At 39.7% G+C, this 17,519-nt stretch overlaps 2 protein-coding genes across 2 annotated transcripts in view; one reads left to right on the forward strand and one right to left on the reverse strand.

Annotated features, from left to right (window-relative positions):
- Nucleotides 1–885: 885 nt before the first annotated feature.
- On the reverse strand, nucleotides 886–7,700 carry LOC106918416 (elongation factor 1-alpha 1). Its single transcript, XM_088003960.1, has 7 exons — nucleotides 7,518–7,700; nucleotides 4,053–4,232; nucleotides 3,675–3,971; nucleotides 3,129–3,279; nucleotides 2,647–2,903; nucleotides 2,034–2,268; nucleotides 886–1,580 (listed from the first exon to the last, which is right to left on the reverse strand). Exons 1-7 carry the CDS (start codon nucleotides 7,659–7,661, stop codon nucleotides 1,456–1,458), a joined length of 1,389 nt encoding a protein of 462 aa, XP_087860086.1. The 5' UTR covers nucleotides 7,662–7,700; the 3' UTR covers nucleotides 886–1,455.
- Nucleotides 7,701–11,594: 3,894 nt separating this feature from the next.
- Nucleotides 11,595–17,519, forward strand: part of tbck (TBC1 domain containing kinase) — a 32,873-nt gene continuing 26,948 nt past the window's right edge. The window contains exons 1-12 of the mRNA XM_014988131.2: nucleotides 11,595–11,886; nucleotides 12,161–12,378; nucleotides 12,737–12,806; nucleotides 13,452–13,566; nucleotides 13,945–14,018; nucleotides 14,177–14,318; nucleotides 14,441–14,501; nucleotides 14,594–14,655; nucleotides 15,182–15,243; nucleotides 15,931–16,079; nucleotides 16,225–16,363; nucleotides 16,475–16,574. Of these exons, the coding sequence (XP_014843617.2) occupies nucleotides 12,186–12,378; nucleotides 12,737–12,806; nucleotides 13,452–13,566; nucleotides 13,945–14,018; nucleotides 14,177–14,318; nucleotides 14,441–14,501; nucleotides 14,594–14,655; nucleotides 15,182–15,243; nucleotides 15,931–16,079; nucleotides 16,225–16,363; nucleotides 16,475–16,574 (1,167 nt within the window). The 5' untranslated portion in view covers nucleotides 11,595–11,886; nucleotides 12,161–12,185. The remainder of the gene's footprint in view (nucleotides 11,887–12,160; nucleotides 12,379–12,736; nucleotides 12,807–13,451; nucleotides 13,567–13,944; nucleotides 14,019–14,176; nucleotides 14,319–14,440; nucleotides 14,502–14,593; nucleotides 14,656–15,181; nucleotides 15,244–15,930; nucleotides 16,080–16,224; nucleotides 16,364–16,474; nucleotides 16,575–17,519) is intronic.

Genomic DNA, 17,519 nt, shown 5'->3' on the forward strand with positions numbered 1-17,519 from the left:
CATTGCAACAAACATATAGCGGTTTAACCCTACAAGTCCAAACATATCACTTTTGATTTCAATATTTTGCAGACCTAAGTGGCTTTAACAATTTTGTCACTTCCCCCCCCCCCCAGTAAATCAATCAACAAATATATTTCAGTCTCAAAAAAATTCAAACTGCATATATAAAAACTTGTAAAATAGTTTCAAAACTTATAAAGTTGAATATGAATGAAAAATAAAAGTTGTTTAAGTGTGCCCTGCATGCAAAAATATGTCTTCTTCCACATTATTAGACATGAAATTTACATACATTGCATGAATAGATGCAGCATGTAATGTTTCTTAACTGATTAAATCAAGCTAAACTTTTATTTAATTAGGTTAGTTCAAATTACCAAAATAATTTGAAAGTCCACTCAGTAAGAAAGATGTCTATACTGCAAAAGCTAGATTATAATTTGAACATGGACTGAAAAACAAATAGCTTAATTTTTGGACAGATGTATTGGTCTGATGAAACCTGAACTAGAGTTTAAGAGAAATACACATAAACTTCTAAATTTGAGGAAAGTAAAAAACTGGAAAAAAAGGAATAGTTCATTATTTGGCAATATGCAAATGGGAAAAAATAGTTATCCTACCCTAAACGTTTATTCTAATTCAATGTCTAACAGGGAGAAAGAACTGGTTGAGTCTGTTAATGGAGTGTATGTAAATATTGGGTTTTAACTTTATATGCAAAAACTAAATACATCAACAGTAATAGAAAAAAACAGAAGAAATTATGTGACGTTTCAATAAAAACAGTTAAATTATTCTATTTTTTACAAATAAGATTTTTCAAACAATTATTTGATACGTCAGGCTTTACGGAGTTAACAAAAACACCAGAAGCAAACATTGTTTTTAAAGATATTTTACTTTTACGAACATATTCTAACAAGTACCGGCATTTAAGTTGCGCAAACTTTACAGTAACGTGGATCAGAGCTACTTTAAGGAAGTTTATATCAGGCAGGATGTTTAGTTGAACTATTCAAGTTTCCAAAGCTGGTTTCACTAAGGTGTCACAAGCAAACATGCAAACATCCTGCATATTTCTAGCTGCTGAGTTTAAACAGTTTTAAAGCTTGAACAAGTAACATTACTTGTACAGAGAAGAACATCTCTACTGTGTTACTACAGAGCATCTCTAGACAAACTAGCAGGATACATTTAACAACGGCGCATCTTTGAACTGCGATGCAAAGCCTTAGTCATGTTCAAGCACGAAACAAGATACGATCAAATGTACGTATAACAGCTAGCTAACATGTTAACCTATAACTGAAACAATTTTTTTTTCCTTCGTCTGCTTTTGCGATGCATTGTGATAATGGACCAGACGTTTACTATGGTGTGCAAATGGAGCAAGATGTCTGCGGGTCTTCTGCCTTTCTGAACGTTTTGGGCAGCAGCCCAGCACAATGTTCATTTGGCCTTCTGTGCCTTCTGTGCAGATTTGGTGATTTTACCGCTCGTAGGGGCTTTCTTTTCCACACCTTTTATCACTCCCACCGCCACCGTTTGACGCATGTCTCGGACAGCAAAACGGCCTGAGGAATAAAAAAAAAAAAAATCTCTGATTTAAACTTTATCTATTCTCAGAAAGGTTAAAAAACTAAGATTTTAGATTCATTTTTTCTTGCAGGTAAGTATTTTTTACTATATGAGGTGCAATCCCTTGTAAAAGTATTCATGCATCTTGGATGTTTTCATATTTTGTTTTCATTTTGCTCTTGATTAATGTTAACCTGCATATTTATTAGCCCATCCATGTCCTGCAATTGTGTGCCATTTGCAACATTTCCATGAGCAATGTTCTGGGAGATGTTCAAAGCCAAGAATGTTATTCCATATCCTGAGACTGCCTGACATACTTATAAAGCTTTTTAGGTTTCTAATTGTAACATGATGAGTAGCAGAGCACTTCACAGGGTATGAATACTTTTGCTAGGCACTGTACTGTAGCAATAGACAGGCATTATATTGCAGGATGGGACACTCACCAAGGGGTGGGTACTCAGAGAAGCTCTCCACACACATAGGCTTGCCTGGGATCATATCCACAATGGCAGCATCTCCAGATTTGAGAAACTTCGGGTTATCCTCCAGCTTCTTTCCAGAGCGGCGGTCTATCTTTTCCTTCAGCTCTGCAAACTTGCAAGCGATGTGTGCAGTGTGGCAGTCGAGCACAGGGGCATAGCCAGCACTGATTTGACCAGGGTGGTTCAGGATAATTACCTGTGAAAAATGTAATAGCATTGTAAAATACTGAATTTGGAAAAAATAGCAGCAAACAAAGACAAGAGCTTGGCAACAAATAAAATAGAATTAATTATAGTACAAAAAAATACAGTGGCTTATATTAGTCAACCCTTGGCTGTCATTTTTTAAACCCCTTTTTCAAATTTTCTCAACTTTGAAGTTACTTTAAAAATGAAAGATTTTGTCTCCAACCACTAAGTTACTAAAAGAGCTGGCTAGTACAAATCTATGGATATTTATCATTTAACTACATTTGTCTCTGGAGTATTCCTTCGAGTTGAACTAAAAGACGGACACCCAGTTTTCCAGGTTCTGGGTAACAATAATAATCACAGTCGTTACTAGGGAGCAGACCTGGGAGGTGAAGCCAGCTGCCTCTTGTGGTGGGTCGTTCCTGCTGTCTCCAGCCACATTGCCTCGGCGAATATCCTTCACAGAGACGTTCTTGACATTAAAGCCCACATTGTCTCCAGGTAGCGCCTCACTCAGGGCCTCATGGTGCATCTCCACTGACTTGACTTCAGTGGTCACATTGACGGGAGCAAAAGTCACCACCATGCCGGGTTTCAGGATTCCTGTTTCTACTCGACCCACAGGCACAGTACCAATACCTGATGGAGAGGCAGAGAAGCAACCGGGCGTTATGTGAACCCGGTGCCTAAATGTAAGCTGAAAAGCTATTCTTAAACATGTGGAACAGACTATGCCTGAGGGAATTTACTCAAAACCTAATTTGTTTCTGCCCTCCTTTCCAGAACCACTTGATAAATTAGGCTTTTATATTTTACAAATATGTTCTTACAAATCTAAGTCACGAAACTGCAAGATCAACTCACCTCCAATTTTGTAAACGTCCTGCAGAGGCAGACGAAGAGGCTTGTCAGTGGGTCGGGTTGGAGGCTGGATGGCATCGAGAGCCTCCAGCAGAGTGGTGCCTGAGGCACTGCCATCTTTGCGATTGATCTTCCAGCCCTTGAACCAGGTCATCTGTAAGAGATCATTGTTACTTTCATGTCAGAGATGGGAGGAGAACAACAGCTTTTGGTGCTGAGTTCCCTTCAACTTTTACATGTGTCCCTGGTCCAACACACCTGAATCAAATGGCCGAATTACCTCCTCAGTATGCAGTCAGGTTCTCTAGAGTCCTGTTAATGATTTTATCATGTGACCCAGGTGTGTTGAAGCAGAGACACGTCTAAAAGTTGTAGGAGCTTGACGCCAGTGCTTTGCAACAGATGAAAAAACATTCAAAAGATCTGCACCTCTGATTCTACAAGCCTCTTTCAGCATGTTAAACACCCATGACAGTACAACTGAAAAAAGGGTGGAATAAGTATAGCTTATAAGAAGAGTTTTTCTGGACAACCTCCTGTCAAACTCACATTAGGACTGGGCTCCAACATGTTGTCTCCATTCCAGCCTGAGATGGGGACAAAGGCCACGGTGTCAGGATTGTACCCAATCTTCTTGATGTAAGTGCTGACTTCCTTCACAATCTCTTCATAGCGCTTCTGGCTGTAGTTGGGCTCCGTTGAATCCATCTTGTTGACACCTACGATGAGCTGCTTCACTCCCAGAGTGTAGGCAAGTAAGGCATGCTCGCGAGTCTGCCCGTTCTTCGAGATGCCAGCTTCGAACTCGCCCACACCCGCAGCCACAATCAGCACGGCACAGTCAGCCTGAAAGAGATAAAGAAATGAACAATTCGGGGAGGAACTGAAAATCTAATTTATTGTTTTACTTATTTATTTTATTTCTACCTGAGATGTCCCAGTGATCATGTTCTTGATGAAGTCTCTGTGTCCTGGAGCGTCAATGATGGTGACATAATACTTGCTTGTCTCAAACTTCCAGAGAGAGATGTCAATGGTGATTCCACGCTCACGCTCTGCCTTGAGTTTGTCCAAAACCCAGGCATATTTGAAGGATCCCTTTCCCATCTAAGAGTGCAGAGGAAAGATATGAATATAAGTGTTTTACTGGGATAATTTTTCCTTTTATATGCTATTTCTACCTATACCTAGGTACCAAACTGTTGTTCTTGAGTTCTCCCCAAAGCCAACAGAATTGACAAATGTTAATTCATGTTTTGCGTCTAAATGAATACAAGAAAAGCATTTCTATCACTTGGCTTTTGGAGTCCATATCACAGAATATATTTTTTGACATTTCTTTTTCTTTTATGGAATAAAAAAAAAATTAAAATCTGTAACAACTTCTTAGGCATATCAAATCTTTTATATTATTAACACTGGTGATGGCGGCTAACAATTATTAAATAAACAATAATCCATACTCTAACTTCATTTTAATTTTAATTACCTATTATTACAGAGTTAAGTTCAATGTCACAGTGAAATTAAACTGCGAGTCTATGCCTGTCATGATCTGGGTTTCTGTGTGTTTATTTTTGAGTTCTTCTGTGTTCAGTCCTGTTTTCCCTGTGTAGTCCTGTTCCCTGTGAGTCTCTGTCCTCCCTGTTGATTGCTCCCCAGGTGTGTCGTATCCCCCTGATTACCCTGTGTGTATTTAGCCCCACCTGTTGTCTGTGTTGTTGTCAGATCCTCGTCATTTGTAACTGTTTCCCTGTGCCGTCAGTTCGACGTCTGTTTACGGGTCGTACGCAGTTGAACTGTTAAGTCCTGCATCGACCAAGCTCGTGTACATGTCTGTTATCCAGTTGCTACCGGTATTAGCTGTGTGCTAACTTTCTGCCGTGCTGCCTGTTCAAGACTGTGAGCTACATCATTAAATTCGTTATTTTCACCATAACCTGGGTTCCCTGTGTCTCTCCTCACCACCATCAACCACACTCATGACAGTAGGATCTGACCAGACTGCGGTGAGGAACGCAACCTAGTCCACAATGGACCCAGCAGACCGTCGTTCCCTGTTAAGGGAGATCAGGAAGTACGACGTCGAAATGGCAAATTCGAGTTCGCTGTTCAGCCGCCTCAACGCCACCACACGTATGGCGGTCCACCTGGACAGATGGATCCAGTTTCTTCCTCTGCTGGGTTTGGAGGACTTCTACAAAGAAGTAGAGCAGGAACGGCAGGCAGTGGTGGCTGCGCTGGCTGCAAGATCTAAGCCAGCACCACCAGCGTCTGCCACAGTCTGTCCGTCTCCTGCCGCACTTACCTGCTCCCCAGAGTCCGCCGCAGCTGCGGCGTCCCTGCCTCCCGAGCTTCCTCCCCCCGAGCCAGAGCTCCCCGAGTCCGCTGCCGGAGCGCAGCTTTCCCCCGAGCCAGAGCTCCCCGAGTCCGCTGCCGGAGCGCAGCTTCCCCCCGAGCCAGAGCTCCCCGAGTCCGCTGCCGGAGCGCAGCTTCCCCCCGAGCCAGAGCTCCCCGAGTCCGCTGCCGGTGCGCAGCCTTCCCCCGAGCCAGAGCTCCCCGAGCCCGCTCCGCCCGAGTTTCCTGAGTCTGCTCCGCCCGAGTTTCCTGAGTCTGCTCCGCCCGAGTTTCCTGAGTCTGCTCCGCCCGAGTTTCCTGAGTCTGCTCCGCCCGAGTTTCCTGAGTCTGCTCCGCCCGAGATCCCAGCCGGCCTTCCTGCCGGCCCGGCGGACCCGCCTCCACGTCTCGGCTTTCTGCGCCGGAGACGTCGCCCGGCGGACCCGCCTCCACGTCTCGGCTTCCTGCGCCGGAGACGACGCCCGGCGGACCCGCCTCCACGTCTCGGCTTCCTGCGCCGGAGACGACGCCCGCCGGACCCGCCTCTGGGACTCCGCTTCCTGCGCCGGCGACGCCCGCCGGACCCGCCTCTGGGACTCCGCTTCCTGCGCCGGAGGCGCCGCCCGCCGGACCCGCCTCTACGTCTCCGTTTCCTGCGCCGGCGGACGAGACCGCCGTACCCGCCTCCTCGCTTCCTGCACCGGCGGACGAGACCGCCGGACCCGCGTCCTCGCTTCTTTGCTTCCTCGCCCACCCTGATGGGTAGTTTTGTTTTGTGTTGGACTGTTTTTGGTTCTGGACTCTAACCCGCCTCCCGTCGCCCCTCTGTCCCCCCTGTTTGGGATGATTTTTGTTTTTTGGGGACTGTTTTCTGGACTCTAGCCCTCCTGCCATCGCCCCTCCGCCCACCCTGTTGGGTCGTTTTTGGTTTTTTGGACTCTTCTGTTGGGCGTCTGGTAGCCGCCCCTTGAGGAGGGGGTACTGTCATGATCTGGGTTTCTGTGTGTTTATTTTTGAGTTCTTCTGTGTTCAGTCCTGTTTTCCCTGTGTAGTCCTGTTCCCTGTGAGTCTCTGTCCTCCCTGTTGATTGCTCCCCAGGTGTGTCGTATCCCCCTGATTACCCTGTGTGTATTTAGCCCCACCTGTTGTCTGTGTTGTTGTCAGATCCTCGTCATTTGTAACTGTTTCCCTGTGCCGTCAGTTCGACGTCTGTTTACGGGTCGTACGCAGTTGAACTGTTAAGTCCTGCATCGACCAAGCTCGTGTACATGTCTGTTATCCAGTTGCTACCGGTATTAGCTGTGTGCTAACTTTCTGCCGTGCTGCCTGTTCAAGACTGTGAGCTACATCATTAAATTCGTTATTTTCACCATAACCTGGGTTCCCTGCGTCTCTCCTCACCACCATCAACCACACTCATGACAATGCCAAGTCATCAAGTTTGTTTGTAAAGCACATTTTCATCAACAAGGCAGTTCAAAGTGCTTTACATAAAAACATAATGCAGTCAAAAATTATGAAACTGTTTGCCAAGCAGTAAACATTACATTTTACCAAATGTCCTCATTAATGTCATCAAGCAAATTCACGTCAAATAATGTTCATCAATGTTCGACTTACTACTATTTCTTTTTGCTTAAAAAAGATGAAAATCAAGCCCCAAGTCTATTTTGAGCCAGAGCTCACTATTAAATTTGAAGTTTCTAAACCTTCTGAAGGTTTAGGTCTCAATTAATGTAATGAAAAGCGTGTTGAGATTCGTGACATCATCTGTTCACCTGCACACTGTTTGAAACATGTTATATGGTTTCTAAGATTCAATGCACTCAGACTTTCAGGACACTAAAAGTTCTGTATGAATCAGTGATATTGAAGCTACAGAAGACTAAATAGTTGCTTGTCACATGACCTTTGTCCTTAACGCTTCAATCCACTTTTCTGTGTCAACCACAAGACGCAAAAATTAGCTCTGGATAAACCGGGCTCCACTGAAGTGAGCTGTTGAATAGTTACAATGCAGAAAATCCTAAAAAAAAAATTATATTTAAATCATACCTCTGCAGCTTCCTTCTCAAACTTCTCAATCGTTCTTTTGTCGATGCCCCCGCACTTGTAGATGAGGTGGCCTGTGGTGGTGGACTTCCCTGAGTCCACATGTCCTATAACCACAATGTTAATGTGGAGCTTCTCCTTCCCCATCCTGGCTCAGCCTGGAAGACGTTGAACAATAGAAACAAACAAAACATGTCAGAATCAACAACATGCAGCATAGAAAGCACACAACCTCAACAGTGAGACAATACTGATCAAAAACAACTGAACTTTAATTTGTACTCCACACTTTGCTAATATGTTAATGAAATTGATCTGATCAAGCCAATCCCCTCGATTTACGGTTAGATACACTGCAGTGCAGATCTAGATATTGAACTTTAGCACACACTGTATCATTTACTTTAATTTAATTAATCAAGGAAATCCTGAAACGAAAACTCAGCTGAAATTCACCCATTGCCATTAAAGTAAGTAAGTAGACAAATTACCTCTAAATGTGAAATTTGATTCTTAACTTTATTGAATGGAATATTGCAGACATGCTGCTATCTTACAACATTGTATATTAATAAAAATGATCAACTACATTTAGTTGATCATTTATTTTCAGTTTTAATTTTTTAAGAAAAATTAATAACCAAATGAGTTTATTTTTTATACACTTTTGACATTAGATTAGTAACATTAATAATTACAAAATCACCCTACTACATGTAATCTCTACATCATATTTGTCTTTTTTTATTTGACCAGTTTTTGAATTTATATATATATATATATATATATATATATATATATATATATATATATATATATATATATATATATATATAAAACATAAACCACAATAGTAAACTCACCCCATTCTTATCTGTTGGTACATTACACCTTTTTAATATATTTTATCATAATATTATACAGACCTCTTCAATAAATTAAAATATTATTTGAAAAGCTCATTTATTTTCGAAACTCAATTCACAAAGTGAAACCTCATGTTTGTTTCCCACTTGTTGATTTACTATGTAAGGATCACATAAAATAAAATGCAAATATAAAAGGTGGACAGACATAATGGGTTGTGAATGGGTATTTAACGCACAATGTAGTAGTATACTAAGGGAGAATTTAGAAAACAACACGGGATACAGCTGGTTGTAGAAATAAACGTAACCTCCAGAAGCCTTTTTATTAAACGAAACAAAAAAAAAAGTTGAAGTTTAATGGCGGCCACCAATTCATATGACAAGTCACCGTGGAACATGAATATAATTCACAAAAAATACCTTAAACAGACTTACATTAAGACTGTAAACGCACGAAATTTAAAACCATGCCACTAAATAATTATTTGGAGACATTACCTTACCGTTGGCTTACTTTTCTCCGATGTGATGAACTAAGCTAACAGTTAGCACACGATTTTTTTTTTTTTTTTCAAAAGGCCTTTAGCTACTCCTAAAGGACGCATGCGCATTTGTTTCATACTTGTAACTGGAAGAGGAACCAGAAAACATCAACTCAGTGTTTTATCAACATGTCTGACGTTAAAATATAATAATATTAACAGGCTATGTATGTCCATATGTTCCACGATGACTCGTAATATGAGATGGCAAAGCAAGCTATCAGTCTACAGCTATTATTGATAGATAAATAAAATAAAATAGAATAAAATAAAACAAAACAGTATGACTTCAAAACAGTGTGGATTTGATAGCATAGAGCGCAGTGCTGATGCAATACTGCAGAGGTGAGGGCGTTAAGGGATATTTGGGTCTGCATGTCTCAGCATCTTCCCAGACAGTTACACTGCACTGTTTATTCTAATGTGACAGCAGCATGATGGGCGAAGAAGCATCATCCCCGCACGACTTCCATAAAAATATTCTCAATTGAAACTGCGCCACTCAGGCCTAACCACCCCTAGAACACCCCTTTGCACTTGTTATGGCATCAAATTACAACAGGCATCACAGACACTCCACATTCAGATGCAGACTTGCTATGGATATTCTCCTAACACGTCCCCGAAGTCAGCTGCCTTTAAAATGGAGAATGAAAAAAGCTGAATAAAATGCACGTTGTTTGTGTAGGAGTCGTTCAGGAAGCCATTACCAAACCTACCTTTGCCTGTAAGGTGTGCTCAATGGTTCACAGTAAGGGTGAAACAGAAGATGCTGCCGTTTGTGCTGTCCTGGGACTGACGCAGACAAGGTACCGCTGTGGCAAAAGCCGTCAAATGCGTCATTTACTGAAACTGCGAGGTTCAGCCACTAGATGGAGTCCTGCTGCCTCTCTGCACAATTTGGTGGCGAAAAGGTACACTGCTTTCAGTAATAAATTACTTTTTAAGTCTGATAGATTGTTGGGCCTTTATATAACCCAGTTAATGTGAGACATTTGTACATTTAACTGATGCATTATTGGTACATTTAACTCTTTTCTTCTTCTAGACTTGAATGTCTTGTGGTGTTTGAAATCAATCTGAGATACTGTGTGTTTTTATATTTGCCTTCATAATTATTAAGTCCACAATGATTATCCACTACTGTCTTTTTTGATTTACAGGTGTCTTAATGCTGCTTATCAGAATGAACTATAGATTTGGACATATCCCTTCATATAACGATTACAAACAATTCTCTGCGAAAACTGGTATTTAGTACAGAAATATTATGTTATATTCATGCTGGAGCCAACTCTGTCATCAGGAAGTTTGCAGATTTGGCCCCTGTCCAAAAAATAATCACTGATACACAGGACAAGAAGACTAAGTCACAAAAGGTCAATTCTGTTTGGAGAGAGATTTATTCACAAAGTTGTGCATAACAACAAAATCACTTGTGAAAGACATGCAGCATCTTGCGGCATAAACTCAGTAAACTCCTCAAGAAGGAAAATCTGCTCTGTCCTTTTTTAATTGAATTGTTGCGTCTTCTGTTCAGTCTGTCCATGTGAACACCCAGGTATACTCCTTATCCACCTCCACTTCTCCCCTGATGGAAATAGTGTTTGATCTAACCCTATTTCTTTCTATATCTACAATAATCTTCTTTGTTTTGTTCATATGATTGATCCATTACCGTGACATAAAGCAGCCCGTTAGTATTTTGTCCATCTCTGATACACCTGACGACAGCAGTCATCTGAGTATTTCTGCAGATGACAGGAGTCTAACATGTACGTGAACATCAACGTTCTTCAACGTGAACTCTTGTTCACGTTGAAGTAAACAACGTGAACAAGAGTGAGAGGACAGTTCCCTCTGGCCAACAAATTGACCAACAAATAGTCCCAATAAAGAATCTCTCAAAAAAAAGAAAATGAGACCCCACACTCAACAATGTAGATGAGCTGAAGTCTGCAATTACAGCAAACTGGAATGCCTTAATACCCCAATGGAGCCACTTACTTTTCACTTTATGGCACAATACAGTAATTCATGCAAAAATAATCCCCAAACAAGCATTGGGATTATTTCTCTATAGCGCATGGATGCTTTTCAACTGTCCACAATGTCTGAATTAAACAACCTTTGTTCCTAAAAAAAAGTACAAAGTTTTTCTAAGGAACTTTTAGTTTAAAAAAATGTACCACTCAGTGTAATTAATAAAAATGATGTTTTTATTCAAATATTTTTATTTAATTTTGTTACTTAAATTAATTAATTTTCTGATGATTTTCTGATTATCTGACATCTCAGATATGAGATCTGAGATCAGATGTCAATTATCATAACAGAAATAACTGTTACGATTAATAAAAGCAATCAAACTAAAAGAAAATAAAGATTTTTAAAAACTAACATGAAGAAGAACCCACAACAGGTTTATTTTAAATAAACAGATTGTATGTAATATCTAAATATTCGCCCAGGGCAGAAAATGCAGTCTGTGTAAAGTCATTTACTGAGGCTGCTGGCAGGGGGCAGTCTTGTTCCTGTAGTTAGATTATTAAACCATCGAGATGGACTCAACCCCAGATTACGCGTTCATATGCTTTAGACATCAGTGATTTCCTACAAAAAGGGAGGAGACAACAGACAGCGCATGCACTTCATTGACTTCAGGAAATAAGCATAAAACAAACAAACAAAGGAATAAAATTCATATCTGTGGTTTTATTACACAGTTAAATTTACGTAAATGTTTATTATATGAATTAAGTGGCATTTTGTTTGTTTTTATATAGAAAAATAGTTTTACCGCTTTGTCGCACAAAAATTGCGTCATTGATCACGCTCACTCAGCTGTTCCCGTCACACCGCAGAATCAGGAAAATAATACATTTTCCATTATATTCGAGTTTAATCTGTCGTCATGAACATAGAGTCTCTTTGTTTGGTGTGAGAAGACATTGTTGTAAGGTAATGCACATTATTGAGGTTTTTTTTCTTGAAAGGAAAATGCATCTGTTTCAGTAGGACTCCTTATATCTGATGCTTATCCTCATTATTACGCGTTTCGTAGACATGCTCATTCTCAGCCGTAGGCATGCAATTTAATGCCAAGATCAGTGATTGTATTTGTCTCTCCCGGCCAGCCTGTTTTGGTAACGCTCCTATTCATCGCACGAATGAGAAGTTGTGTCAATTTCACTTCCAGTTTTAATATGTTCTGCAAATTGTATCTTATTCCTAGGACTTTTTCTTTTATCACTGGGTCAATGAAGCCCATCAGAGACGCTCATCTGGGGGCTTTCACCTTCTTTGCCTCAGCTCTCCCTCATGATGTTTGTGGTAGCAATGGCCTCCCTCTGACGCCCAACTCCATTAAAATCCTGGGGCGTTTCCAGATCCTTAAGACCATCACTCATCCCAGACTGTGTCAGTATGTGGACATCTCCAGAGGGAAACATGGTATGGCTGTTAACCCTGTTAGTTGTATGATATATTTTGTTCAGCTGGTAACGGGCTTTAATGCACTGCAATGTTTTCTGCAAGCATGTTACAAAAATTCACTGCAAAGCTTTGTGAGAAATCCCAGTAGGTTTCTTAAGAAGACTTGTTTATTTTTAGTTTCTTGAAAAGGCTTGAGCTCCCGAAATATCCTAATATGCTAAGAAAAACTCTGAAACACTGTGTATTAAAAGACATTTTTTTAATACTTACTAAATGATCAACTAATTTTAGTGCTGCAAGATAAGCAACAAAAAAAAAACAAAGAAAAAAAATAGATGAATGTCTATCACCAATTTCTTTTTGTCTTTCTGCATAGAACGGCTGATTGTTGTTGCAGAGCACTATTCAAGGAACGTGGGTGATTTCAGGCAAGAGCAAACAGCGAGGTAAGTTATGATCTAACTTCTCATTTGGGATTTTGACTAGATCATTATAAAACATGAGTGTGCTTTAAACCAAATCATTATGCTGTAATCCTGGATGTATGTTTAGGGTTTCTTCTATGGTTGAAGTTGGTTGACCATCTACACCAGTAAGAAGTCTGTTGCAGCCTGTTTACAGTTTTTCTCTCCTCCATAGGGGCCACTGTTAGTGGTGCACTGACTCTGTAGAGTTACTGTGGATCTCTTGGCTGCATTTCTGGTTAATGCTGTCTTTGCTCTGACTCGCAGTGTATTTATTGAGATTAAATTACATACCGGTAGAATGTATGTATTAATCATGTGACTTCTTTAGGTAGTTGGTTGCGCAGAATTGTATTTGGGCATTTTCCTTCTCCTTCACAATTTGTGCTGATTTGTGTTGGTCTATCGCATAAAAGCCCAATCAAGATTTGTGGTAGTAACATGTCAAAATGCGAAAAAGTTTAATGAGTATATATGCCTATCAATTTTGCAAGGTAGATACAATGTAGATATTCTAGCATGCATTAACCTTGTCAGCTGTTTATATTGTAGTATTGCTAAAAATATGTCTGGAAAACCTTGACACACAAATGTTCCAACTCTTGCTTTTTATTGAATTTGTGTTAGTCCAGAAAAGGTACTCCAGGTTGCCTACGAGGTTCTTGAAGGACTGGACTTCATGAACAAACATGGCTTGGTGCACAGAGCCCTCAGCCCAAACAATGTACTTTTGGATTGCAAGGTAATGTTTGTAACCATGTACTTCTGTTAAAAGACAAATACATTTATGCTTTAATATGACACTTTGGCATCCTGTTGCCAAATAGTCACGAATAAGAACGCAATGATTTTAAAATATTTAAAACTAAACTGAATTATTGCATTTGTTATTCATAAAAAAGAAAAAAAACTAACATATTAAGATTTAAAATGTGTTTATATTACCTTATTTTCAAATGACCAAATCAAAGATAGATTTTCAAAACTTTGAAATCCGTTGGGTTTTTATATCAATTAAATAGTAATTCTGCTTCTTTAAGAGCCAGACTGGAAAATTTTAAATAAACAGTAATGGAAATATCTACAAACTCTCATTTTGTGATGGATTTTGTTTCTTAAGGGCAACGTCAAACTGGCAAAGTTCGGCCTTTACCACATGACTGATCATGGGGCGGATGTTGATTTTCCCATTGGGTAAGTCCGTTTCCTCTTTAATTTTCCCAGGTAGCTATGAGTCAGAGGTCAGAGCTGCAGTTCTATCTCTTTGTTTTTATTCCAACCAAACTTCAAGAAGCGTAACATACAGGATGATGATAAGTGTGAGCTTATGTGCTGTGTCATATCGACTCCAGCAACCCATCATACCTTGCTCCAGAGGTGATTGCCCTGGGCTGCTTCCACCCCAGTGATCCGTCACATAGTGAAACTCCATTGCCTTCAGGACCTAAGTCGGATGTCTGGTCACTTGGAATCTTACTCTTTGAACTATGTGCAGTAAGCATCCCTTCTAAATCCCCTGAAATATTTATAGTTATTTTTTTCAACTGGACTTTTCCTAAATTCCAGCTGTTCGAATAATGATTAGTTTCTAATATAATGATGTTAATCAATCGTAGGGAAGGAGACTCTTGCAGAACATTGAATTAAGTGACAAACTGAAGTTCATTTTAACCTTGGGTGAGTAAACAGGATTTAATTAACCTGAGTGTAGAGCAATGTGCTCTGAAACTCAACTGGGCTTATAAGGAGACGTTGTCTGTTTTTGCCAGGTTGCATGGATGATATTGTCACTGTCCTAGCTGAGGAACATGGATGCTTAGAAATCATTAAGGTACGCTTGAGAAACACTCTGTCTCTGCACCTACACAATTAGACAACTGTTTAATACTGCTGGTTACTGTTAACAGTAGTTTGTTACTTTTGAGATAAGTAGAAAGCATGTGTACGTACCCCTATAGACATAGAAATTATGTGAAGGCTGGACTTTAATCCATATGTTTGTTATTTTACAAAATGATAAAAAGTTTTAGTTCTAGTTTTATTCATGAAAGTTTCAGTTTTTAATACTTGTATATGTGTTAAAGGCCATGTCTGCAAAATGTATCCTTGTTTCATACCAGATTTTAGGAACCATTTTTTTTAGCACATGTAATGAAATAAATGACAAAAATATATAACACATAAGTTTTTAGATGTAGTCATCCTTATTCTGTAGAATTGATCAATCCTATTTAAAAGTACTTGCATACCAAAAGCATTTATGCATATTGACTGTTTTGATGTATTGAAAATGGGATCTTTTGTGATGACTTGAATGGGGAAAGTAGCTGATCATCACATTTATGACGTGTTCACAGGAGATGCCTGAGAATGTTGTTGAATTGTTAAGGAAGTGTTTGACCTTTCTGCCATCCAAAAGGTAAATCTAGTGTTTGCTACAGATTCCCCCCACATTTATTCACACCACTGTTGAAGATGTGTTCTGTATATTATGTTATTGTTTGCTGATTAACGTTAGCCACACTTTCCTCAATGTATCGAAGAACTCTGAAGGATATAAATACAGATATGCAAAACTCGACTTCCTGCCTCTCACCACATGATGTCAGTCAAGACACAAAACTGAGGCTTAGCTGTTGATCTTGTTTATTAAAAAATAGTGAAAATTACAATCAGGTACTTTGGAATCGCAAAGAAATCCAAGTAAATTCAAGATTATCTCAATTTTATTTATTCAGGCATATCTGAACCTTTTACTATTTCTTTTTTAATAAGCTCATTTGATAAGTGTATCAAAAAGCAGCTGGTTTTTGCACTTATGGTCCAAAAACAATTGTACTGCATCCAATATAAACAGGGGTTTAAAAAGAACTGATTTTACAGTATGTGACCTTCTGATCTCCTATCAAGAGAAGATTGACCGATTTTGATTTCTGGCTGATTCTATTGGTACATCTCCATTTTTGTCCCTTTACTCCATATGTGGATGTGTGTATGAATGGGTGAATGTAGTGTAAAGAGCTTCGCAATCGTTAGACTTGGTAAAGCATGATACAAATGCAGGCCATTTACCTTTTAACCTTTTTCTGCTTTTTGTAACCTGAAGGCCAACCCCTGCTGAGCTGCTTGGAGACCCTGTTTTTGATGCCATTTCCTGCCACTATCCACCCTTCCAGAAGCCTGTCAGTTTGTTTTCATCTTCTCTGCGCTGTGCACACCTACACCTCCCAGATGACATCAGTGATCTTTGCAAAGGTCTCCTTCAAATATTACCTGATCTTTAGTTTGGTTAAATATCTCTTTTTCTACACCCGAAACAGTAGGCCAGAACACTAAACATTGTTTTGTCTTGCCGTTTCTGCTTGCAAGTACTTGAGGTTTTGTTTGTGTGTAAACCTAGATGATGATGAGGATTACTTGTCAGAGCGCGGCATAGATGAGGTGTACCATCTATGGTGCCTCGCGGGTGGAGACCTGGAGAAGGAGCTTACCAACAAGGAAATCATCCAGTCTAAGCCGCCAATCTGCACATTGCCCAAGTACATCACATGCACACAGACATGCACTCAATCACATGGGGGATGTCTGAATATATGCACATTTTTAATCATGTCATGGCCTATTTAGAATGCTCTTATATTTTCTTTTAGGTTTGTCTTGGAGGATGGGGAATCATTTGGCCAAGGGAGAGATCGAAGCTTCCTGCTTGATGACACCACAGTGACGCTGTCTCTGTGCCAACTCAGAAATGTAAGGCGGTTTGTGTACCTTACTACATTAAGATGCAAGTTTTGACAATCGTATCACTGGAAAAAATGTTGGCAGTGAAAGACACAAAGAAAACGAACGAAAAAAAAAAAATTAATACAAAAAAGTGTGCCATCAATTGTCAGTTTTTCTTTTTTTCAGGGTGAAATGCTTGTAACGGTCAACTTCGATAAATTTCACAAATAAGAACTAAGAGTGCTTAGTGTAATTTCTAGAATCCTAAAAGTGTATAAAAAATATACTTGGCGGCTTAACTATATACATATCTACTGCTACAGACCCAAATGTGTCTTTTATAAAATGAGTGAACATAAACCCCCTCTAATATTTTGATAAATACCTCTTAGCAAGACCCAGAGAAAGAACACATTTTTTGTAGACATCAACAGGATGCAGGTATTATTTTTGCTGGAATTTTGATTAGAAATGGTGGAATTCATTCAAATTGCATGATTTTCCTTGGAAATTATATAATGTAGGAACATTCCCTATAATTTACTTAACAGTGTCAAAGCAAGAGGTGCGAAAAGGAGTCTTATCTGTGCATCCCAAATCCAGTTTTGATCAGTGTCTGGGACGTGTAGTCCTGAATCCAGTCGTGTCCAAATAACAACTGTCTCCCTCTGATGAAAATAAATTAGTTTGGATTGGAGCCATCATAAAATGAAAGCAGCTGCAACACCAGTCTCATTATCCACACTGAACACACATTTGCATTGGAATGAACAGAGGGTGCCAACCAAAAGAACAAGCTGCCTTCCGGACAAAAGTTTGGTGATCAAGATGAGACAAAGATTGAAATGTTTGGCCACAGTGACAGGAAGGATGTTAGGAAGCGTAAAGCTAAGGTGGTGGCGGTAGTATGCTATGGGCTGTAGGACTACTTACAAATTAAGTCAACTTTATGTTAAATAAACAGACGTTTGA

The sequence above is a fragment of the Poecilia mexicana genome, unplaced genomic scaffold, assembly GCF_051168715.1.
Source record: "Poecilia mexicana isolate PSO_F unplaced genomic scaffold, ASM5116871v1 scaffold_1, whole genome shotgun sequence".
In the NCBI taxonomy this organism is placed as follows: domain Eukaryota; kingdom Metazoa; phylum Chordata; class Actinopteri; order Cyprinodontiformes; family Poeciliidae; genus Poecilia; species Poecilia mexicana.

Excerpts from the sequence above, each read along its gene's own strand:
- LOC106918416 (XM_088003960.1), bottom strand. The coding sequence starts at position 7,661 with ATGGGGAAGGAGAAGCTCCACATTAACATTGTGGTTATAGGACATGTG. Across the intron at positions 3,972-4,052 it reads TGATCACTGGGACATCTCAG|GCTGACTGTGCCGTGCTGAT; the intron begins GTAGAAATAAAA and ends TATCTCTTTCAG. Across the intron at positions 3,280-3,674 it reads TGTTGGAGCCCAGTCCTAAT|ATGACCTGGTTCAAGGGCTG; the intron begins GTGAGTTTGACA and ends GATCTCTTACAG.